Below are 24,355 nucleotides of genomic sequence, written 5' to 3'. Positions count from 1 at the left end.
CAAGTTAGATATAAAATGTAATTAAGCAGGCTATGGGAGAATTTGAAAAGCTTGTCATAAAGGTAAAAAGAAGTAATAACAATGTTTTCAAGTACATTCAAAGTAAAAAGCCAGTGAAGGATTTATTTGGGCTGCTAGATGACCGAGGGTTAAAAGGGTTGGTCAGGGAAGACAAGGAAATAGCTTTAAAACTAAATGAATTCTTTGCCTGTCTTTAGTGAGGAGAATGTTGGGGGTCATACCCACACCAGAAACATGTTTTGATGGTAATGATTCTGAGAGACTATATGTAATCATTGTGAAAGTGGAGGACGTAATAACTCAGATTGAAAGACTAAGGATTAACAAATCACCAGGACCAGATGGTATTTATTCCAGAGTTTTGAAGGAACTAAAAAATTTAACTGCAGACCTTTATCTGGTGATTTGCAACCTATTATTTAAAAAAGCCACAGTATAAGAAGACTGGAGGATGGTCAATGTGACACCAATTTTTAAAAAGGGGTCTAGGAATGATCCAGAGAATTATAGATTGGTGAGTCTGACTTTGGTGCTGGGCAAAATGTTTGAAACTATTCTTAAAATTAAAATTACTTTCCACATAAATAGACATAGTTTAATGGGGGATAGTCAACATGGCTTTTGCAAAGGGTAGCCCATCTTTATCAATTTAATAGATTTTTTGGATTGTATAAATAAATATGCAGACAAAGATGAGCTGATTGATATAATGTATTTGGATTTTCAGAAGGTATTTGCAAAGTCCCTCATGAAAGACTCCTCAGGAAATTGGAAAGTCATGGGATGGGAAGCAGTGTCCTATTGTGGATTGGTAACTGGATAAAAAACAGGAAACAGAGGGTAGGACTAAATGGTCAGTTTTATGAACAAAGAAAGGTTGTTAGTGGTGTGCCCCAGGGGTCTGAACTGGGACCTGTGCTATTTAGTTTATGCATAAATGATCTACAGAAAGGAACAATGAGTGATGTGACCAAATTTGCAGATGATACAAAATTGTTTTGATACATTAAAATAGTAGTGGATAGTGAAGAATTGCAGAAGGACCTTGTGAGACTAGGAAACTGGGCCTCTAAATGACAAATCAAATTAATATGGACAAGTGCAAAGTAAAGCATTTAGGGAAAAATAATCCCAATTACAGGTACACGTTTCTGGGTTCTCTGTTAGGTGTCACTACCCAGGAAAAGGACCTCAGAGTCCTTGTGGATAATACTATGAAATCTTTGTCTCAGTATGTTGCAGCACTCAAAAAGCAGATAGAATGTTAGAAATTATTTGGAAAGGAATAGAGAACAAAACTGAGAATATCATAATGCCCTTGGCATTGATCCATGGGTGACCACAACTTGAGTACTGAGTGCAGTTCTGGTCACCCCCATCTCAAAAAAGACAAAGTAGTCACCGAAAAGGTACAGAGAACGGTGACATAAATGATAAAGGGGATGGAAAAGCTCCTTATGCAGAAAGGCTAAAGAGATTAGGGCTCTTTGGCTTGGAAAAGAGATGACTGAGATGAGATATGATTGAAATTTAAAATCATGAATGGAGTGTAACGGGTAAATAAGGAACAGTTATTTATCTTTTCAAACAAAACTAAGGGACACTCCATGAAACTAGCAACCAGTAAATTTAAAGCAAATTGTAGGAAGCATTTTTTCACTCATTGCACAATCAAGCTATGGAATCTGTTACCAGAGGATGTGGTTAAAGCCACTAACATACATCCTAATTTTAAAAGGAAGGCTCGCGCACCCATAAACGCGTGCATTGGCATGTGAGCAGAGATATGCTTAATTTTATTTCGTGCATGCAAGTACAAGTATATCATTTAAAATGTTCCTGCCGCACGTATTTTAATAACATCTCGCACAAGTGACCGTATTCGTACAGTGGGAGATATTTAGAGTCTCATATTGTCTCTCTCTCTCTCCACCAGCAGCAAAGTTATGCAGGTAACATTCCAACATGCACCATCATCAGCCTTTGCAAAATTTGGGGTTACGCGCATAAGCCTTGACCCCATCCTGAAATGCCCATGCCCTGCCCCTTTTCCACCTTCTTATTCTTGACACATGCAGGTATGCACTTCCCGGCTTCTTAAAATTTGCATTGCTCTCACTCGGCCCCACATACATGCGTATGTGAGCATTTTTGAGTGAGCAATGTTTATAAGATCTACCTTGTAATGGGGTTCAAAAGAGGATTGGACAAGTTCCTGAAGGAAAAGCTCATAACCAGTTATTAGCCAGGTGGATGTGAGAAAGCTGGTGCTTATCCCTGGGAGTGAAATCTAAGAAAGAGATCAACTGTTGGGGATCTGACATGTACTTGTGACCCGGACTGGCCAGTATTGGAAACAGAATGCTGGGCTCGATGGAGCTTGGTTTGATCCAGCATGGCACTTATGTTCTTAATTATGAAATATCTTTTTTGGATTGAAATACAATGTGCCCAATATTCAGCGCCACTTAGCCAGGTAAGTTAGAAGTTATCGGTTAAGTGGCAGTGGCTGAATAGCCAACTATGCTGAATGGCTGTCACTTACCCAGAAAACTACTTATTTGGTTTAAGTAGTTAGTCAGCTAAATGATGGGTGGAACAGGGTTGTACCAGGGAGGAACTAATTATCTGGCTAACTTAGCTGAATAAGTAGCGATATTGAGACTTATCCAGTTAAGTTAGCCGGATATGTCAGATCTGCTATTGAGCAGGTCTAAAGTTAGCTGGTTATAATTATCTGGCTAACTTTAAAGTTATCTGTTTATATACAGTGCCTCGGCTGTGCCACTGTATATGCCAACTAAGTTAGTCAAATAAGTTTATCTGGCTAAATTACCTAGCGAGCTAGTTTTTCACTATGGACCTCCATACAAACATCTTTTAAAATATTTTCTTGAGAAAGTCCTCATCATTTTTCTGAGAATATGAGCTTATGTATGTTGAAGCTATGCTCAGCAGAGTTTGTCATGCCTTTAATTAAAATTTATGTCATATACGCCAACTTGGAGACATCAGGAGCTGCAGATTCCAAACAGATCCAGTTCTTTATCAACTGCTTTATGGTAGGCCATATATGCAGTTATGAGAATCTTTGCATAAAGATGAAATTTTATTAAAGGGACATCACTCCATCCAGGAAGTATATCAAAATAGTGTTAGATTTGACTTAAAACCAAGATCTTTGAGAGATCAAACACTGATTGCTTGCTTTGTCCTAGGGATTATGGAGCAGAGTGGCTTGGCTCTTGTCTGCTCAGGCCTCACCCCTTCCTTCCTGTTCCCTGCACGTTGCCTGGGAGAGGAGGGGCTGTAACCTGAAGCAGAGATTATTAGTTGCAGGGTGCTGAGACAGAAGGATTTTGAATCAGCCCCACAGATACTCCGTAGATTCCAACAGATTATTGAATTAGCATGTGGGAACTTAACGTTTGTTGAATGTGCAACAGGCTAATTATGCAGTTTTTCCCATGGCTGCATAATCACAGGAGCTTAGTGACTGTGGGTATTTTTAATAACGATATACAAGAGCCATTGTGAGGAAGCATCATCACATCAATACTTTGCTGATGGGAAATCTATGTCAAGTAAAGATTCACTGCTGGAGCCACTCAAAAACCTGAGGCAGGTAGTGAGGGAGTTGGGACTGTAATTGGCCTAGATGGCTTTTTCTGGTTCTTGATCGATCATAGTGCAAGTTCACTTTCAACCATTGTTTGAGGGGGTCTGTCCATACTCCAGTTTCTACAGCCAGAATGGGCTTTCCCCAACTTCAAATGGATGAAGATTAGTTTAAATTGGTGAGGTCTAGCCATACTTTATCTTCTACAGAAGGAATGAGATCTATATGTGTGCCAGCACTGGATTAGGAGCATGCTCCTCACCACCTGTCTTTGGAGGGCTCTGAGCTTCTACAGCTTACTCATACAGCAAGAAGATGATGTTGAGCTCCTTGGGCTTTCCATGAATTATCAATAGGAGTTTGGAGATGCTAGATGCCCCCCAGTTTAGGGTTAGGGCATGCAAGGGGGATCCCAAATTTTCCCTTTCCTAGAGGAGTTGCCCCTGGCTTTTGTGGCCACAGTAGTCTCAGCCAGTGGCGTAGCCACGGGTGGGCCTGGGTGGGCAGGTGCCCACCCAACTTAGACCCAGGCCCACCCAACTGGCACCGGAACTGCAAGGCTGTCGCGGGAACCCATCCCCGCGACAGCGAACGAGAGAACCCACGCCTCGCGCGCCATCACGGCACACATGGGGAAGCGCTGCTGCGGCTGTATGGCCAACCGGTCTTCCTGTTCGGGGGGGAGCGGAAGCGCCGCGCGCAGCTTCCGCTTCCTCCCCCCAATGCAGGAAGATCAGCTGCCTCTCCTGCTGCCACCCGTTCTCCTGCTATCTTTGGACCAAACGGCCCGCCGAACTTCCTGTTTGGGGGTGGGGAGCGGAAGCGCCGTGCACAGCTTCCGCTTTCTCCCCCAAAACAGGAAGATCAGCTGCCTCTCCTGCTGCCACCCGTTCTCCTGCTATCTTCGGACCAAACGGCCCGCCGAACTTCCTGTTTGGGGGAGCGGAAGCGCCGCGCACAGCTTCCGCTTTCTCCCCTAAAGCAGGAAGATCAGCTGCCTCTCCTGCTGCCACCGGCCTCCTGCTATCTTCGGGCGTCGGGCTGTACTGCCCGCCGATCTTCCTGCTTGGGGGGGGGGGGGGAGGGAGGAAGCGGACGTTGTGCGCTGCGCTTCCGCTCCCCCCCCCGACAGGAAGTTCGGCGGGCAGGACGGCCCGACGCCCGAAGATAGCAGGAGGCCGGTGGCAGCAGGAGAGGCAGCTGATCTTCCTGCTTTGGGGGAGAAAGCGGAAGCTGTGCACGTGCTTGAATGTGTATGTGTGGATGAGAATGGGAGTGTGTGTGTGTGGGTGAAAACTGGAGCTTGGGTGTGTATGTGGGTGAGAATGGAAGCTTGAATATGTGGGTGAATGGGAGCTCGAATGTGTGTATGTGTGGTTGAGAATGGGAGCCTGGGTTTGTGGGTGGGTGAGAATGGGAGCTTGAATGTGTGTATATATGGGTGAGAATGAGAGCCTGGGTTTGTGTGGGTGGGTGAGAATGGAAGCTTGAATATGTGGATAAGAATGGGTGCTTGAATGTGTGTATGTGTGGGTGAGAATAGTACCTTAAATGTGTATATGTATGGATGAGAATGGGAGCTTGGATATGTGTGGGTGAGACTGGGAGCATGGGTTTGTGGGTGAGAATGGGAGTCTGGGTTTATGTGTGTGGGTGAGAATGGGTGCCTGGATGTGCGTCTGTGTGTGCATAAGAATATAAGCCTGGGGAGGGGTGAGAAAGTGAGAACTTGAATGTGAGCTTGTGGGGGGGGGGGGGGGGGGAGAGCATATGAGAGTGACAGCTTGAGTGTGTGAGAGGGAGTCTGTGAGAGAAAGCATGTGTGTGTGTGTGTGTGTAAGGGAAGAAGACAGTAATAGAAGAAAGACACTGAAAAGGAATTAGGAAATGAGCTATAAGGGAAAAAATGGGAAAAAGAGACCAGGACCAACTGATTAGAAAAATACAAAGATCAGACAACAAAGGTAAAAATATATATCTATATTTTGAGATGTTAGCAATTTAAATATAAGCAACACAACCGCTCTCTCAAAATTTATGGACAGGTAGGAGCCGTGTATAAAATCGTAATAATAAGAAGGCTAAAGTACCACAAATCACCGTGAATTATGTTTGTATCATTAAGTAAACCTCATACTTAGGCGTAGATGTGAATGCTATGCTGCATAATTTGGCATTATTTATCAGTAAAAAAACAACTAGACGACCTGCATGCCTACAGCCCACCCATGTTAACCTTGTGCCCACCCAAAAAATCAATTCTGGCTACGCCACTGGTCTCAGCAGATACAACGTGCCAGAAATATAGGCTCAGCGATCTTAATAAACCCTGCCCGGTTGGTGAGGTCAGGTTTGACACCCTCCAATATGAGGGAAGTCTTAATTTTAATAAAACTACTGCACCCATATGATGCAGAAGGAGTATGCAGTAGGATTTTGGAGTCTGGAGAAGCCAGTCTGCCCACCACAGTCTGAAGGTGCTATCACTCCATGGAGGAGGAGGAAGAAGAATTCCTGCTCGGTGAAGGGGACTGAGACTCACGGGAGGAGTATCCAGTACTTCCAGGAAGGAAAAGGGGTCCTGGGGTTCAATAGGAAGAACATTAGAGAAGTGCATACTGAAATGGGATTTTGTTCCCAGTGAGAGTTTTGGAAAAAGGTAGCTACCCATCTGAGGAAAGAGTCCTATGGAGTTCCTGGTTGAAGATGAGTCTGTCAGAAGCTCCCCAGAGTTGGAGAAGTTGCTGAGAAGAAAATGATAGCTGACTTCTCAGCAGGTACTCAGGAACGCCCAAAAGGATGAGGGTTCCTGTTCTAAGAGATAACTTGTTTTGGGAGGGTAGTGTTTTGCTGCTAAAAGTGTCTGAGATTTATTTTTTTGAACTGTTTTGGAATTTGTGTTGCTGTTTGGTGCATTTGCAATTGGTGTATCTCTATTTGTGGATTTTGTTTTACCTTCCATAAGTGCCAGTAAAGAACTTTTATTTTTGAACAACAGCTTTGCTGTCTGTGTGTTCTTGTTTTGCATTTGAGCTGGGATGATGAGCAGAAGAGCCCTGTAGAGGAAAGATCCTTAGGGCCTTGAAGAGTTAACCTCCATACTGGAACCTCGAGAGGTCAGAGGTCTCCTCTAGGCCAGTATACCTGAAAACTGGAGGGTCGCAAATGTAACCCCAATATTTACAAAGGCCTCAACCTCCATACTGGAACCTCGAGAGGTCAGAGGTCTCCTCTAGGCCAGTATACCTGAAGACTGGAGGGTCGCAAATGTAACCCCAATATTTACAAAGGGCTCCAGGGGGATCCTGGAAATTATAGGCCAATGAGCCTGACTTCAGTGCCAGGAAAAAAAGTGGAAACTATTCTAAAGATCAAAATCGCAGAGCATATAGAAAGACATGGTTTAAAGGAACACAGTCAGCATGTGTTTACCCAAGGGAAGTATTGCCTCACAAATCTGCTTCATTTTTTTGAAGGAGTTAATAAACATGTGGAAAAGGTGAAGCGGTAGATGTAGTGTATTTGGATTTTCAGAAGGCATTTGACATAGCTTCTAGGAAAGGTAAAAAGTCATGGGATAATAGGTGGTGTCCTTTCATGGATTACAAACTGGTTAAAAGACAGGAAACAGAGAGTAGGATTAAATGGTCATTTTTTTCAATGCAATAGGGTAAATAGTGGAGTGCCTCAGGGATCTGTACTTGGACCGGTGCTTTTCAATATATTTATAAATGATCTGGAAAGGAATACGATGAGTGAGGCAATCAAATTTGCAGATGATACAAAATTATTCAGAATAGTTAAATCACAAGCGGATTGTGATAAATTGCAGGAGGATCTTACAAGACTGGAAGATTGGGCATCCAAATGGCAGATGAAATTTAATGTGGATAAGTGCAAGGTGATGATTATAGAGAAAATAATCCATGCTGTAGTTACACAATGTTAGGTTCGATATTAGGAGCTTACACCCAGGAAGAAGATCTAGGCATCATTAAAATTGTCAGCTCAGTGTGCTGCAGCAGTCAAAAAAGCAAACAGAATGTTAGGAATTATTAAGAAGGGAATGATGAATAAAACGGAAAATGTCATAATGTCTCTGTAACGCTCCATGGTGAGACCGCACCTTGAGTACTGTGTGGAATTCTGGTCGCCACATCACAAAAAAGATAAAGCTGCACTGGAGAAGGTACAGAGAAGGGCAACCAAAATGATAAAGGGGATGGAATGGCTCCCCTATGAGGAAAGGCTAAAGTGGTTAGGGCTGTTCAGCTTGGTGAACTGTTCTTGTTATGGACCCCTGTGCTCTGAACCGGACCAGGACAGGGGTTAAAGGTATAAATTATAAAATCAGATATGCATTTGTATTTAGTGGTTCTGGTTAATGATATGTTTTAATTGTTATTCTTATGCTTAAGATAATGTATTTGCTATGCTGTGGTCCATGCTTTCCAACATAAATTCTTCTTTTGAAAAGTCTAAATAACTTCATTTAGGAGTGTGGGTAGGGGTGAAGTTTTGGCTAATGGGTCAGATTGCTGGATAATGTAACATTGTTGAGTTGTGCTGACCTCAGTTTTAGTTTCTCTTCTGGCAATTAATCAATTGTGAGTCTTGGCACAATAACAGACAAAAGATTCATTGCTTTGCCAACGGAGTTATCATCTTTTAAAAAATGCAAACAGGGCAAAATCCAAGTTGCTCAGCTCTTTCCTTGAAGCTTACATATTATTTGAATGATTGTGCCAGCAAAATTGTACCAGAAATGCACCCTTTCTTAATTTCCATATTACTTAAAGCTCCTTCTTACAATTAATATGCACTAGCAAACTGTTACGAGCGCGCGCGGGCGCGGTCGTCTCGGGCGGGTGGTGAGCCCTTGGGCCACGGCAGGACCCCAGGAGGAGCCCAAGGCCACACCGTGGGAGGTGAGCTGAGCAGGCATGGTGAGCCAGGCAGGCAGGAACAGAAACAGGGAGTCCGGCCCTCAGCCGGACCTGCATGCCCATGGTAGCCAACACGGGGAAGTTGACTAGTGAACGGTCCTCCGACTGTTCCCGGCCCTTTCGGACCTGCCGCAGGGAACGGCAATGGGCAGCAGGCCGGACAGAGGCGAGGGCAGACAGAGTCCTTAGCAGAAGACATCAGACGGGGCAGAAGCAAGACGGAGACATCAGGTCAAGGGCTGAAGCGAGACACAGGAAAGGCCCAGGCGAGCAGGAACTCCGATGCTGGGATACTCACATCCGAAGCCCCCTCGGCTGGCAGAAGCTCAAGAGCCCGTGGGACGAATCCCTCCTGTTGGCCACTCCAGGGCCCAACAGGACAGAAGGCTCAGGAACCAGGTCAAGGCAGAGACAGGTAGACATCCGGACAAGGGCTGAAGCAGACACTGAAGACAAGGCTGGACGGGAACATTGCACTGTCCATCAGGGCGCCCTACTCAGCCCACCCGTGGGACTGAGTCACGGACCACCCTGTCCCAGACGCGCCCTACTCAGCCTAGGAAGGCTGGTCGCGGACCACGCTGAGAAGGAGGGTGCGGGGAAGACCCAGGCGAGCAGGAACTCCGATGCTGGGATACTCACATCCGAAGCCCCCTCGGCTGGCAGAAACAGGAGCAGACATCAGGCAGGGTCAGAGACCGACATCAAGGCAGAGACACTGGATATCAGGAACAGCAAGCAGCAGGAAACATGGAGGACCTGGACTGGCAAGGTTACAGACAACTGTAATGCACAATCTGCAGGCCGAAGACAAGCAGGAGTCGGAGTCACGGACCGGAGTCAAGGCAGGCTGAAGACAAGCAGGAGTCGGAGTCACGGACCGGAGTCAAGGCAGGCTGAAGACAAGCAGGAGTCGGAGTCACGGACCGGAGTCAAGGCAGGCTGAAGACAAGCAGGAGTCGGAGTCACGGACCAGAGTCAAGGCAGGCTGAAGACAAGCAGGAGTCATAGTCACGGACCGGAGTCAAGGCAGGCTGAAGACAAGCAGGAGTCGGAGTCACGGACCGGAGTCAAGGCAGGCTGACGACAAGCAGGAGTCAGAGCCACGGAGGACCTGGATCGGGACAGGCCACAGACAACTGTGTAACCCAATCCGAAGGCAAAGACACAGTGAACAGAAAGTCCTTAAATACTGGAGGTAGAAGGCAACTCCCTGGGAGGAGCTTGCCAGGACCGCCCACCGCTGGTCCTATAACTAGGGTAGAGAGCTGCGGGCCAGCCCCTAGGGAAGGGCGTCGCCCAACAGGAAGTCCAAACACTGAGGCTGCAAGCCACAGGCACAGCTAGGCCTCTCAGGCCCTGGAACAAGTCCCGGATGGAACACAGGCGAGGCCCTGGCTTCAAGGCGGCCTCTGGAAGAAGGTAAGAGACCTCCTGCAGCGCAGCAGCAGGGGGGATCGCAACACAAACTAGCAAAAATGACATATGCACATCACAATTATACAGTTTTAAAATAGTGTAAGATTTGCTGTAAGGCAAAACATTATTATGAACATTCTGCAAGCATGAAGCACAAAATACATGATAGGACTTTTACCCAATTCTTAAAACTGGTCCAATGTGTCTAATTAAGATGTCTCCTAAGACTGAATTAAATATGGTAAGTGGGAGTCAATCATTTAATCATATTAAAACATTATGCTTAGTTTTCTATCAAAGATCCATCAGATAGATTTGCTATACACTTGGACCCACCACCTTGCTAAAACCATCCATCCTTACCTTTCACATCTCAGTTTAAGTTAAACACACTGAATACCTCTTATTTGGCAAGAAGCCTCAGCATTTTTCAGAAAAGGCAGAAGTGGTGGGGTCTCCGATTGTGTTCCTGTTTAGTTCCTGTTTGGGTGGGGAAGCCCAAGGGTTGTTTTTGTTATGAATAATTTGGGAAAAAAATGTGGTTGGTTGGTATGATACTGAGCAACTAATGGTTTGTATTTTATTCAGTTGTGTAAATTCATCTGTGTGTTAAGGGGTATGGTGTGGTGTCCCCTTAAGAAGGATGAGAAAAGATGATTGTTGAGGAGTGGCCTGGGAAGGTGAAAAGTCTTGGTCATTTGGTGGGAATTGCCCTTTCTGAGTATGGAATGAGGAAAAGAGGGACCTTGAGCGAGTAGGGAGCCTGGAATAGCTAGCCCATGGGTTGGTAGGCCCAGGGACCCTCTCAATAGGGAGCAGAGCCCTGTGGGGCTTTTCCCCTCAAGGAAAGAGGCCCAAAGCCAGGAAGCTAGAGAAGAGGCGTTCATTCCTCTAAGGAAATGGCAAGGAACTAGAGGGACGGGGTGGTTAAAAAATGAGGAATATCCCAAAAAGATGGTCAGAATGTGGAGGAGACCTGCATACTCCTGGAAGGGTGACATCAGAATACGGAGGAGAAAGGCAGAGACGTGCGAGTAAAGAGAGAGGGAATGGAGTGAGAGGCCCCAGGAGTCAAGGATGTGAACCACATGTCCCACATAGGAGTACGGTGTTTAAAAGGAGTCTGAAGATTATGATTGATCAGTCCATTTGTGAGGGGTGAGATACATATTCAAGTACCAGAAGCGGGGAACTTCTGGTACTCAAATATCAAAGGATGTAATTCATACATTCAGTTAAGAAGTGGTTGGAGAAACTTATGGGAGTAATGGAGGGGAGAACATGTTTTGAGGTGAGAGGTGGTTTTCCGAGCACTGGGGTACAATGTATGGTTTATTTGGACAAATGTTGGTTCTGACTGGTTATCCCATGTACTCTGATTTCTTCAGTATTGTTTATCTGTTCTTTATATGTTATGGCTAGAGTTGTTGGCTGGGATTTTCAGTTGAATAAAAGTTGAGTGTTTGAAGATAACCTTGAGCAGTTTTAGTTTTTCCAGATCTCAAGGTGAGGGGGGAGGGGGAGGGCAGCAAAGGGAAAGCCACTCTAGAGGAGCAGAGTTCATGGAGGGGAGAGAGGGGTTTATTTCTTCCTGACAAGATCAAGAAAGAAAAGGAGAAACGATACCTACCCCACTTCCTCTACTCAGGTCCACTTGCCATTTGCATGTCACATTTGCTGAACCCACAAAACAAATCATAGATCCTGACCCTTGCTATATACAGGTTAGATCCTCTCCATATTTTATGTGCTGTACCTCAAAAGAGAGTCAATATAGGATTTTCAGAACATCCAATTAATTTTTTTTTACTATCTCTGTTAATTTTTCAGATAAACATCAAGTATTATTGATACAAGAAACAAAGTAATATTCAAAAATATTATTACAGAATTATCCATCAAAAGAAAAATAGAACATAATTAGTTCACAAATGAGGGAAGAAGGTTGAGATAACTATCATAGGAAAAATGTCAATTCAAATTCTAATCTAGCTCTGCGATTCCCTAGATACATGGACAGAAGCTGAAGAGAAAACTCTAGATTGAAGAAATGTATCAAATTGTTTAAGGTCAAAGAACAAAAACCTTTCATTCCCAGCCTTAAGTAAACACCTTACATGGAAATCTTAACAGAAAAAAATACCCTTAGACAGTCACACTATCTCTATATGACAGGAAAGCTTCCTTCCTTTTAATGCTGGGTTGCTCTAGAAACTTTTGAGAATACAGCTACTCTATGATCTAAAAACATTTTATTCTGATACGAAAACATTGTTTTAATGTCCAATCCCTGTCAAACTCTAAAGCATAGACTACTAAAAGGGTAGCTCTGAAGTCTGAATCACACAAAAAACTGGGCAGATTTAAACATTCTTCCTGATCTACCTCCCTCTCTCACTGTATTCACATTTGAAGAAACTAACACAGCAGGAAGATAATAGAGCTTAGTTAAGGGAGCAAAGGATTCAGCAGGAATTTGTATTACCTCAGAATAATATTTTCTAAGTAATTCCAAAGGAGAGATAAAGGAAGAGCAAAGAAAGTTAATAAATCTTAAATTAAGTCTCCTTAAGTAATTTTCATAATTTTCCAACCTAAGATGGGAATATTCTTTATCCTTCATCAGTGCTATATTACTCTCCTGGAGTACCTTAATACTGTCTGATAATTTTTTAATTTTATTTTCACATTGAAAAGGTTCCTGAGCATGAGATGATAGTGTAACAGAAAGATCGTTAATTGAAGATAAAACATTCTCAATACTAGAAGTAAGCGTTTTTCAACCCAATTATAGCTGTCCATACAGTTTCAAGGATGATCAAAGGTGGTTTAATGGAAGGAACTATGGACATCTTCCTAAAGGCACTGGGTATAGAAGTTGCACCTAGGATACAGGTTCTGTTCCACCAACAGGTGAAGAAGCATTGCCACTTTGGTTTAATGGCTCTTCAGCCAGAGATCCTGTAAGACTATCAACTCTTGGTTGTTGATTTTAGCTGACTGTTGTGAGCGGACATGAGGCCCGATTGCCAGGGAGAGTGTGAGCCCTGGATCATACACAACTCCAGGGTGAGGCTCCAAGGTACATGCCGCGGGAGGTGAGCATATCTGGGCATGGGCTAGACAGAGTTTGGAACACTTGGAGACTTGGAGACTTGTAACACTTGGAGACTCCGCTGAACCTGCACGCACAGGCATGAGACCCAGCAACACAATGCTGATCTCTGGGGTAGCTCTCTGGCCACTTGAAAGCCATTTCAGACTTGCCACTTGGGAATGGCTTGTGTGTCAGGACAGACAAAGGTCGAAGACAGAAGATGACTCTGGAGACAAGACTTAGACAAAGGCACGGAAGACTTGGAACTGGACGAAGACTGGGGTTCAGGTTTAGGTTTCAGATTCAAACTCAGATTCAGGTCCAGGATTCAGACTCAGGTTTAGGTTCAGGTTTCAGACTCAGGTTCAGGATTCAGGATTCAGACTGTGGTTCAAGTAGAGCCCTGCACTATAGCACACCCTACACAACCACGCCAAATGTGGAGCAGGCTATGGGCTTGGAACATGACGAAGATTTGACACTGGAAACATGACGAAGACTCTGGGAGAGTCCTGCACTGCTGCTTGTCCTATACAACCCGAGGGCTGGTCATGGACCATGCTGAAGGCAGAACAGTCTTTGTACTTGAGACTTGGACATGGACTGAAGCTGGGCAAAGAGCTCTGAAGACCAGGAACAGAATTCAGGGACTCAGGAATTCAGAACCAGGTACGGGACTCTGGCATTTAGGAATTCAGAACCAGGGATGGGACCCCAGTGTTTAAAAACAAGGGAGCTCTGGAGACTTGACCAGAGATGAAGACAGGCCTTGTGCCACAAGGTGCCCTACACAACCCGTAGGCTAGTTGTAGACCACAATGCTGGCACGCCTGGAGGAGTGGATGAGAGAGAAGACCTGGAAGTTGGGACTAGGAGATGAAGACTGGAACATCAGGAATTTGCAAGGACTTGTCATCAGGAACAGATGCAGGGACCATTGAGAGACCAGGAATATGGAATAAAGAACACTTAGGAGCTCCCATGAGAATATGGAACACAAAGACCTTGAAGGAGCAAAGAACAGGAACTCCAGGGATGAAGCAACTCCTTGAGAAGGCCCCAAACACAAATTGAAGAGCCCTTTTATAGGGCAAGCAGGATAATGTCATTAAGAAGGACTGCAGAGCTGTTCCCACCATGGGGTCTTTAAATCTTCAGGAGAGGTGTGCACGCGTGCCTAGGAGGAAGACACTGGCAGGAGAGGCGCAATGGAGTTGGTGGCGTCAACTACGAAATGGCCTCAGTGTTGGCTCCTGGCAGCATCGGTGACATCACAAGCCACAAAGAAGAGGAAGTGGTGGCGTCAGGAGTCAGCAGCGCTCCTCCTGTAGCGGGGTACATAGGCATCAGCCGGCAAGGGAGGTGAGCAAGCCGCTTGTGGGTCAGTCCCGTGGTGGTGTTTGCACAACTGACTGAATGAAACAAAGATCTCATTATGGGTGGGGGAAGAAGAACCCCCCCCCAGGCCCCTCTTGTTCTGCAGCTGAAGTGGCTGTCAACATGAAGGAATCTATGGTGGGCTGTAAAAGTGAGGGAGAACAGACAGTCCCTGGTGGAAGGGGCCAAATCCCACCCTTCCTTTTCTTTCCCATCACAGTAAAAATAAAAATTGTAGGGCTGAAAAAACTCCTACGGGAAAAAAAGCTTCACCTTAAACTCCTACGGGAAAAAAAGCTTCACCAGTTGAAACCTTAATTGTCAACATAATCCCTCTTGAATCTTGCAGCAACAATAAACTAATGAGGCCATTTTTAAATCATTCAGTCATGTCATGCCCAGGAATGTTTCATGTCTTATTGCAATGGCTGCTCCATGCAGGGTGCCAAGCTTCACATTACATAGGTTTCCCCATGTTTTCTATCTGGTATCCACGGAGCCTGGAGAAACTTTGTAATTCTGCTTCATTTTTTGCAACCCACCAAGACCCTTGGTAAAACCTGTATACAACAACCTTCAATCAGCTCATGTACCCCATAACTACTGGCATCTGGACATTTTAGTGAAAGCCCCAATTTCCCGCCTACTGTGACAAACCTCCCTCTCTTTTCATTAAATTTATACTGACTTAATATCTGCAATGTTTCTAAAAATGGAGAGGTCCATATTCAGAGGCATTTAGCCAGATAACTCACTAATTATCCGGCTAAATTAATATCTGTGTTATGTTTGGCAGCTTGAGGGTTGTCCCCACACGCCGCTGCACTCACCCCAGGGGAACTCTGAAATGCCGATTTTGATGCCATAGCGGGGATGCCGTCCTCATGTTCTCTCAGGGAAGCCCGGAAATGGCGACAGGTTTGTGGCATCGAGGATGGCATCTGATGCCATACTCGCTCCAATGGCCCACAAGCATGCATGCATGCCTCTGACGCCTCCACTCTAATTGGCCCCCCTCAGTGGGAGCTCTCTCCACCAGCACTCTCAGATGATATCATTGGACTGGGTATTTAAATCCAGTCGCAACACCAGCACTCTGTTTCAGTGCGTGTTGCTTCTCCTAAGTTTCTGGTTCCTGCTTTGTCTCTCCAGCCTTGCCTTGCTTTCCAGTCCAGCCTTGCCCAGCCTTGTCTTCTAGCCCAGCCTCATCCAGCCTTGTCTTCCAGCCCAGTCCATCCATCTTGTCTTCCTTGTTGTCTCCTTCAGTGTCTCCTTTATGTCTACGTCCACCCTCAGCTTGTTGTTCTGAATCTTTACCTCTTGCTTGGATCTGACCACAATTGTCTGCCGCCTGGATCTTGGCCTCCTGCCTGGACCTGACTATCCTTGCTCACTGCCTGCCCCCAACCTTGGCCCTCCTCTCACTTACGTAAGCCTGCTGTCTACTCTGTCTTTGGTGTGTCTCTGGACTCTAACAACCACTTCTGCCCGTAGGAACCAAGCTAAGTCCTGCTGGCTGCTGATTCCAAGGGCTAAAACTATGCAGGAGGCGGCTGGTAAAGACAAAGCTCCAGACTGTCCCGCTATAGGGTGCATTTGCCAGCTGCTGGTATAGGCCTTGGGGTTTGCCCTTAAGGCTGTGTCAACTATGCTGCAGCACTAAGGGCTCACACAATCCCCATCCCTTTAAATCTGAACACTTATCAGGCTAAATTTTAGCCGGATACATTATCCGGCTAAAATTTAGCTGGATAATTTATGAGCATTCTGGGGGCATTTCAGAGAGGAGTTACATAAGTTGGATAAGTTATCCGGCTAACTTCAATATTCAAAGTTAGACGGATAAGTCATCTAAGGGGGTCATTTATCAATGTGCTATATGACGTTTTCGCATGCGTTAAGCACCTTTAACACATGCGTTAAGCATACGCACCATTAACACATGCGAAAACGCCTTTAACGCATGCGAAAGCACCATAACACATGGTGCGATGCAAATGAGAAAAATAGAAGGAGTTTGGGGCAGGATTTGTGGCCAAGTGGGCTGGGCTCACAGTTTTGTGAAGCCATATCTCCCATGGCTTTAAGTACACCTTTTTCATTTGCATAAAGCCATGTGATAGGGTTCTATTGTATGTTGTGATGTTTTTGCAAATGTTGTTTGTAGCCCCTGGAGAGCCAGCCTAGCTGTCAGGGTCCTTCAACAATCATGTGGGGGTGGGGGTGGGGGGGAGGGAGAGGGAGAGAGAGAGAGAGACAGGCAGACAGACTAGCCATGATGCCCTCATACTAGATAGGTATTTATACCTCTATATGAGGCCCACCTAGTTACTCAAGGTGAGGTTTAGGTAGGAGTGTAGGGGTTAGGGGTCACATTGACATTCAATGTGAGATGTATGAACAGAACAGTGCTCTCTTGTGAAGATTTGATGACCTTCGGAGTGAGGAAACTCAAGCAAAGATGAGATTTGTGCAATGTTCTCTCAACCTAGCTTGATGTTACCCAGGTAGAGAGTCCATAACTTTGTTATTTGTAGTCTTGCAGCCCTCTCTCTTTCTTCAATACCTTAGATTCCTTTGCCATACAATCAGCTCCTAGGAGACTTCTAAATGTAGATACTTATGCATGCATGCATTGTAGTATACTCTGTCTCCTATAGTAATTATTTTACCATATTGTAAATATTATTGTGAAGCTTGTATGAAAGATATTAAATGCAGAAAGGAGATCACTAGAAAAAGTTAACCCATGAACTTACGGTCTCCTTGACAGCGCAGAGGTCCCACGGATAGCTTTGCTTCTGACCCAGGACGATCAGTGTCTCCCACTGTCACCTGACTCACTGGAAGGTGATCTTTGTAGGACAATAACCCAGTGTCTTTCCTCCTGAGTCATATTAAAGAAAAAAAGAGACAAGTTTAAATGTTTGTTCTATGGCACACATTCACCTCCGTGACCCAGTGATTTTGCAGTTGGGAGAAGACAGTATCACATAAAATAGTGCATCAAGGCCTATTGGTATAATTCGAGCCAGGTCGGAGCAATGATTTAGAGGTCATGTATTTGTTCATGCTGCACAAATACAAAGAAATGACCTCTGAACCATTGCTCAGGTTTGGGTCTAGTTGTACTAGCAGACCTTACTGCACTACTGAGATACTGAGAAGATGAAAATAAGAACATTATATTCTCTGCTTAAGGACAATATGGCATTAAGCTGTAAGATGGATAGGGACCTTCATTTTCTGTTTTTATTTTATTTTGCCTGGGAATTCCAACGTTATAACAAAAAAAACAATGCAATAATGACTTTAATATAGCACACAGGAATAAAATCAGTGGAAAATTATGGTCCCTAAAGATGGAGAACACAGATAATTTACCAAAAAAGTATCTGGTAACATTGTCAGAATAGCAAGTGTTTCTGAGGCAGGTTTTTTAAAGACTTATTTTAAGGAAGTGTATTGTGTTCCAGAATCAATATTGCCACCTCTGGTGAAGGCTTACTATTTGCAAAATAAGAATTCTGGTAAGAAATCTGTTAAAAATGTTAAGAGTCCATAGTCAGTGGTGTTGTTAATAATCCTTTGTGAGGACTGTTTTAGGATTAATATCTGATTTTTTTTAAGAACCTAATAATCTGGTTTCACTCTTATCGAATCAGACAGGGCTTGAACTTATTTAGGTTGTTTTGTTTTTTTTTTTAGTGAGATTCAAAGTTTCTGGGTCAAACTCAACTTTGTAGGCATAAACTCCTGTCCATGAAACAGGAAGTAACTGCCTTGGTTACTTCCTTGTTCCTCAATTATCTCTCTGGGTGTACAAGTTAGTATGGCCAGAATACTTTTTTCTTTAATATTTGGATGAGGTATCTGATTTTTTTGAAAGTCCAGTGACAAAAAACTACCTGAAATAATTTTGAGAGATTCTGATCTGTCCCTCCCTCGGGGACAGATCAGTATAACTTCCCAATAATTCGAGACTTTATGTAGTTTAATTATTTTCTATTTCCTGAAACTAGGATTGAACCAGACCATTCTTTCTTGGCTAGGGTTTAACATCTTATTTGACCTTTTTGTGTATGCTATTATCTAATTTGTGAGGGTCTCCCCCTCCCTCTAAGTTGTGGTCGGTTGTTTGGTTAAGCAATGCAATATTAATATTGGTTTGTATATTAGCAAGAAAATTGAGGATCAGTGATATATTTCCTTTTTTTTTTGTCCTGGTTTTCTGTCCTGTAATATTTAAATTATATAAAAAATAAAGTTGAAAAAAATAATGATATTATCATCAAACAATTTCTATGACTGCTTCTATTCTGTCTCCTAGTCCACGTTATTCCCACTGTGCAATAATCACTTTCATAACACACAAAATATTACAACGCAGCAGGCCACTTTGCACTATTTATTGTATTGCTGTTGCAATCACTTTGTCCTGTTTTAAGTATAATAGATTTTACTTATATAAAAAACAACCTCAAAGTCCTAACATATTTACGTTGTATTTCTATTCTGCCTTTCCAAAGCAAACTCATGGCTCCCTATTGACATAATTTCGACTACAAAAATATTCTATTAATAATGGTGTTTTTATTTGATTTTGAGTGTTCCATAAAATAAAATCTCTGTATTTAATTCAGGTTAATAGTAACTATGCCTTTAAAATCAATCAAAAAATTTAACAAAATCTATCAACTCTTTCATACTAATACTTAAATGGTGCATGTGTGTGATTTATTGCACCGTAGACTTGCTTGGTCAATGGGAACGTTCTGGCAGCTTCTATAGAAAAGAAAACAGGGCATGTTACCTGTGGTTGGTCATGCACGGGCCAAGGAACTTGGATATCTTTCTACACAGAATGGCACTATATTAATTCCATCTACTGTCTTACTGGTTTTTTTGAGGGGAAATTATCACCAACTGTAAGAAGTCTTAAAACCAGTATATCTGAACTATTATGTGAACCTGAATATTTCATTTGATTCTCCCCTCTGCCTCTCATTTGATCTTCAGCAAGGCACCTAACAGTCCTGCACTCAAATTTGGAATATAGGATCCTCAAAGCAGTAAGACTGTAATGAAAAGTAGTGAATACTTTTGCACAGTGCTATGCACATTGATGGTTCTGTCTATTTAATAAAGGCTAGTTTTATGAAAACTGATGAGGTTTAAAAATGATTTTTTGATAGGGAATATTCTAGGCAAGTACAAGACTATTCAAGAAGAGAAGAAAACTTCCAGACTGTGTTGCATTCATTTTTAAAGTGAAGCTAATAGCTAATAGCATTTCTGCAGGCCTTTTTTATTTATTTATTAGATTGACCATAGGAGAACATCAAATTTACTGCATGCTTGCAGTATGCATGCTCTCTGCAAAAACAGTCATTTCAGAAACTTCTATTTCTGTAAAGTCTTTATAAAATGGTAATTACACTTTCAGAGTGGACATACATGAAGCACGATGACCGTTGAAATTATGGTACGTTCAGGCTTTAGTATTTCAGTAATGACTAAGGAATGCAGTCATATTCTAATATATTACTAAATATGTATAATAAACTCCCCAATAATTTTGAGGAGATCTGTACCTTTCATATCTAGAAAATGATTGCAGCCCCTAGCATCTACTTGAAAGAAAGCATAAAATCCAGAGAGAAAGCATTGGCAGGTACAAAAAAATCAAGCGTTTCCAAATACCACTGAATATTAAATATTTGGTGAAACTATGGGAGTAATTTTCAAAGGAGTTACACACGTAAATGTAACATACTATCTTAGGAATTTTCAAAAGCCATTTACTCAAGTAAAGTGCACTTACATGAGTAAATCCTATGGACAATACAATGGCATATACTGTAGCAATTTTCAAAAGCCCGCTTACTCGAGTAAATGCTTTTTAAAATCAGGCCCTTAATTTTCATTTACTTTGCTACCTGTAATATCTTTTTACTATATATTATTACCATGCATTATAGAGTAGATTTTAAAACATGTGCGCATGTTACCCGGCACGCACACATGTACACCCGATTTTATAACATGCGCGTGCAGGTACACGCATGTTATAAAATCGGGAGTCTGCGCACAAGGGGGTGCACAATTGTGCACTTTGCGCGCATCGAGCCCGCACCAGGCCGTGTCGCCTTTCCCTATTCTCTCCGAGGCCGCTCCAAAATCGGAGCGGCCTCAGAGGGAACTTCCCTACCCCCCCACCCCACCTTCCCTTCCCTCCCCCGCCCTTTCCCCCCCTACCTTTTCTGGTTTTTTTTCTTGTTTAAAACTTACTTCAGCCCTGGGGCTGAAATAAGTTGCGCGCGCTGACCGACTGCCGGCACGCGATCCTCAGCACAGCAGCAAATAGCTGCTGTGCCGGGAGTCTCTGGCCACTCCCCCTCCCCACCCCTTTTTGCAAGCCCTGGGACTTACACTCGTCCCTGGGCTTTACGCTCGTCGCCGGGCCTTTTGAAAATAGGCCCGGCGCGTAACCCTTTACAAATGCAGCCCTATGTGCCTAAGCATTAATGTTAGCAGTGTGACTCAAAGGCATTTCCTGATTTTCCAGGACATGGAAAAGTAATACCATACATAGCAAAAGTAAAAAAATACAAAAGGTTGTGCCTTGAGGGAGATAGTAGACTAGAGAGGAGCCATTTATGTCACAGGAAACAAGTCTAAAATTCTTGGCTGTTGCCTTACATGATCTATTATGCTAATAAAGTCAAACTAACAACCCTACTATTTCTTTGCTAATGTTTCATACTGTTGTGGTAATTCCAGTTCTCTATTATATTACAATTTTTAATTGTTTATGGTTTGACAATGAAAAGTTTTTTTTTTAATTTCCCTGAAAATTCATATAACCTCTGAGTCCACCTTTGTCATTGTGGCAGATTTAAAATGATTCTATTTAATTGCTTCCAGCAGAGATCAGTGCAAAACCAAACCAAAAGAAACTCAGTTTCATAAATTTACAAGATTCACTTTTTACTTGATGGTTTAGCTCAAAGCCTGCTTTGAAATTAAAGCCTAATACCATACTCCACTGGAAAACCTTTTGACAATATCAGGTTTTGGAGCTTAAAAATATACATGATAAAGTCTATCTGAAATGGAAGTAGGTGGTACTGGAATTCTTTCATCTCATGCCTGGATCAGACAAGGCGGGGGATTTTGGCTGCAGTTGTTAAGGAGTTTTCCTATCGGAGGGTAAACAATGTATGCAGGGTGAAGTGATAATCTCGGGAGGGGGAAGAGGGAGGGAGATGGGAGATAGGAGATAGGAGAGAAGCACTTAAAAAAAAAATCATAGCTGGAATGCTGACCTTGAAAGTGAAGCTTCAGCATCCGAACTACATTTTTCTTTTTCTTTTTTTTTAATGTGTATTCCACCCAGCCCTTCCCCTACTCCCAAGCAATTATATGCTGTTTTCTCCCTGGACTTGCCAACTTTAAATTCTACTTGTGTTGTGGTAGTAGCCAAACTTTAATGCCGATACAGCAAGAACGTTTGCTCACAAGAAATGTGGGCAGGTTAGCTCCTTCTCATGCAAATCCTATGTTAATGATGGCATTAATTATTACTCCCCAATGCAGAGAGGTCCGCTAGCTTAACTCTTGTTTTTTTTTTTTAGCACTTGAAACTTAACTCTAAGGCCAGGATTCATCATTCCGTGCGGAATGATGAATCCTGCGCTACAGGGGGGTGGAGGGGTGAAACAGGGGGTGGTCGGGCGATAACCTGCAGGCGGCTGCACCAATGCGACGTGGTTTCCCCTGCTGTGGTGCAGCCGGCTGCAGGCTATCGCGGACATAGTGCCACTGTAAAAGGTGGTGCTATACTCCGTGCTACTGCTGGCGATAATGTTTGAAACATTATCGCCGGCAACGGTGCTGACGCTAATTATCATAATTCCCTCCCTAACTTCGCCCCAACTCCTCCCCTCCCCCTAATTTAAATCTTACTGCTGCGAAAAAGGCTCTTATCGTGTGCGATAAGGCCCTAATGCACGCGATAAGGGCCTATCGCGGCTTGGAAAATAACCCCCTTAGTCAGAGATGGAGTAAAGTTTCCAGGGCTAATGTGTATCTATGGGCAGAAACTGGAATTCTGGCGCCAGGACCTGTAGTTGAGAATTTATACACATGTAGCCCCTATTCTGGTCTTGATCTATGAACGCAGGGGTCACACAGGGTTCCAGAGCACTGTGCACTCAACATCCCAGAGCCTTGGGGGTCAGATTCTTACAATTTGGGGAACAGAGGAGGATACATCTCTGAGACCCAAGGTGTAGTGGGGGTTGGGAGTGGGGTGTTCTGTGTGTGTGTCTCTCTCTCTCTTCTTGGTGTTTTAGTTCAGTGTTTTTATGGTGGATGTAATTTCCAAATTATAGGCGCAAAACTCTGACTGTTTTTTCCAAAACAAATTTTTCCTGCTGCAGATCTTCTGTAATAATTATGTGGCAATATTTATACTTTCTCTTGAGAGAGCTAGTTCTTACCTCAGTTCTACAACTTCTCGTTATCTATTAAGGTGTCTCTCAGTATTTGGGGTGCCATAAATATCTCACCCTCCAGGGTATGGGAAAGCAAGAATCCCAGGTGGGTAGAATTCCCTTTCCAAAAAATACCTGAATACAGTTCTCAAAACAATCTGAATCTTCCAATTTCTATTTTCCCAGGTGAAGACTTTGGTGTGTGTATGTGTGTGTGTGTGTGTGTGTGTGTGTGTGTGTGTGTGTGTGTGTGTTTGGGGAGGGGGGGGGGGGATGTCTCCAGATGAACAGAACATTCTTACAGATTTTCTTCTCAAACTCATTCTCTACTCAGTAGGAAAGATTCCTTCCTTCCTCATTTCTGAGCAGGAAAGGTGATGGCAAAACTTCCCCCGAAAACACAACGCTAAATCTTCATAAAAAGTAAAAAAAAAATGCAACTCCCATATAGCGAATTACTACTGGTCCATCCACATGTTGTGAGAGAGAATACATCCAAGTCTTCTCTACTTTTGGTCTATCCAGTATAAGGGAAATCCCTGAAATCCCCTACCATGAGCCAAGGACCAGGAATTTCACAGAAAAAAACTTCCAAAAACAGCAAGTCTAAAAATCGTTTACTCAAAACCTGCGACACATTCACTTGTAGACAGGCTGCGTATCAGCAAGGTAACTCTCCTTCCTATCTGGTGCAAATCCCAACCTTAGGCCTAGCACACCAAGAATGAAGGAAAACCCAACTCAAGCAAAAGAGTTCCTTCTCCAGCAGCCAACTCAAAATGTCACACTCATCTCTGAATCAGCCTGCCCTTGAGCAAGCTGGAGCTATCACTGCAGCTGTTAATAGAAAGTTAATAGGCATAGCTTGATTAGTGCAGGTAATAGATAAGGGTTCAAGTCAGTTTAACTCTTATTGTTACTGGGCCAGAAACGTATTATAGGAAATTTATTAAGCTAGCAAGTATCAAATGCAAGTCTATTGGTACAAGATCATCCAAGCCTGTTTTGCTGCATTTCGTTTATTGTGAACCGATGAGATATTCCCAATATTCATCGGTATATAAAAACTACTACATAAATAAATAAATAAAAATAAATAAGATTTGCAGAGTACAAAAAAGTAACACAATGGACTGGGGTTATTTTTTATGGACAATATAATCTCTTTACATCAGGTGGCGCAATGAAGGAAGCTGCTTAAGCTTGTCAAAGAGTTGAAATCTGCTGTTTCAGATGGATATCTTAGAACAATTCACATTATCACAAACCAGCTGCTGGTTTGCAAGATGGAAATCTGCACAAGAACAGGATGCTTGACAAAAGGTTTCTAATGAGGTCATTTGTAAGTGACAGAATAAATCACCATGTCAGCACATAG

The 24,355-nt window shown here is 43.3% G+C and overlaps 1 protein-coding gene across 1 annotated transcript in view; it reads right to left on the bottom strand.

Moving 5' to 3' along the window:
- Nucleotides 1-24,355, bottom strand: part of CNTNAP2 (contactin associated protein like 2) — a 2,918,762-nt gene that overhangs the window by 526,675 nt on the left and 2,367,732 nt on the right. The window contains exon 14 of the mRNA XM_029589581.1: nucleotides 17,239-17,366. Coding sequence (XP_029445441.1) covers nucleotides 17,239-17,366 — 128 coding nt within the window. The remainder of the gene's footprint in view (nucleotides 1-17,238; nucleotides 17,367-24,355) is intronic.

Source organism: Rhinatrema bivittatum, chromosome 2 (genome assembly GCF_901001135.1).
Source record: "Rhinatrema bivittatum chromosome 2, aRhiBiv1.1, whole genome shotgun sequence".
NCBI classification, from domain to species: Eukaryota; Metazoa; Chordata; class Amphibia; order Gymnophiona; family Rhinatrematidae; genus Rhinatrema; species Rhinatrema bivittatum.
The sequence above is the reverse complement of the archived record's forward strand: the minus strand, read 5'-3'. Positions and strand labels throughout refer to the sequence as shown.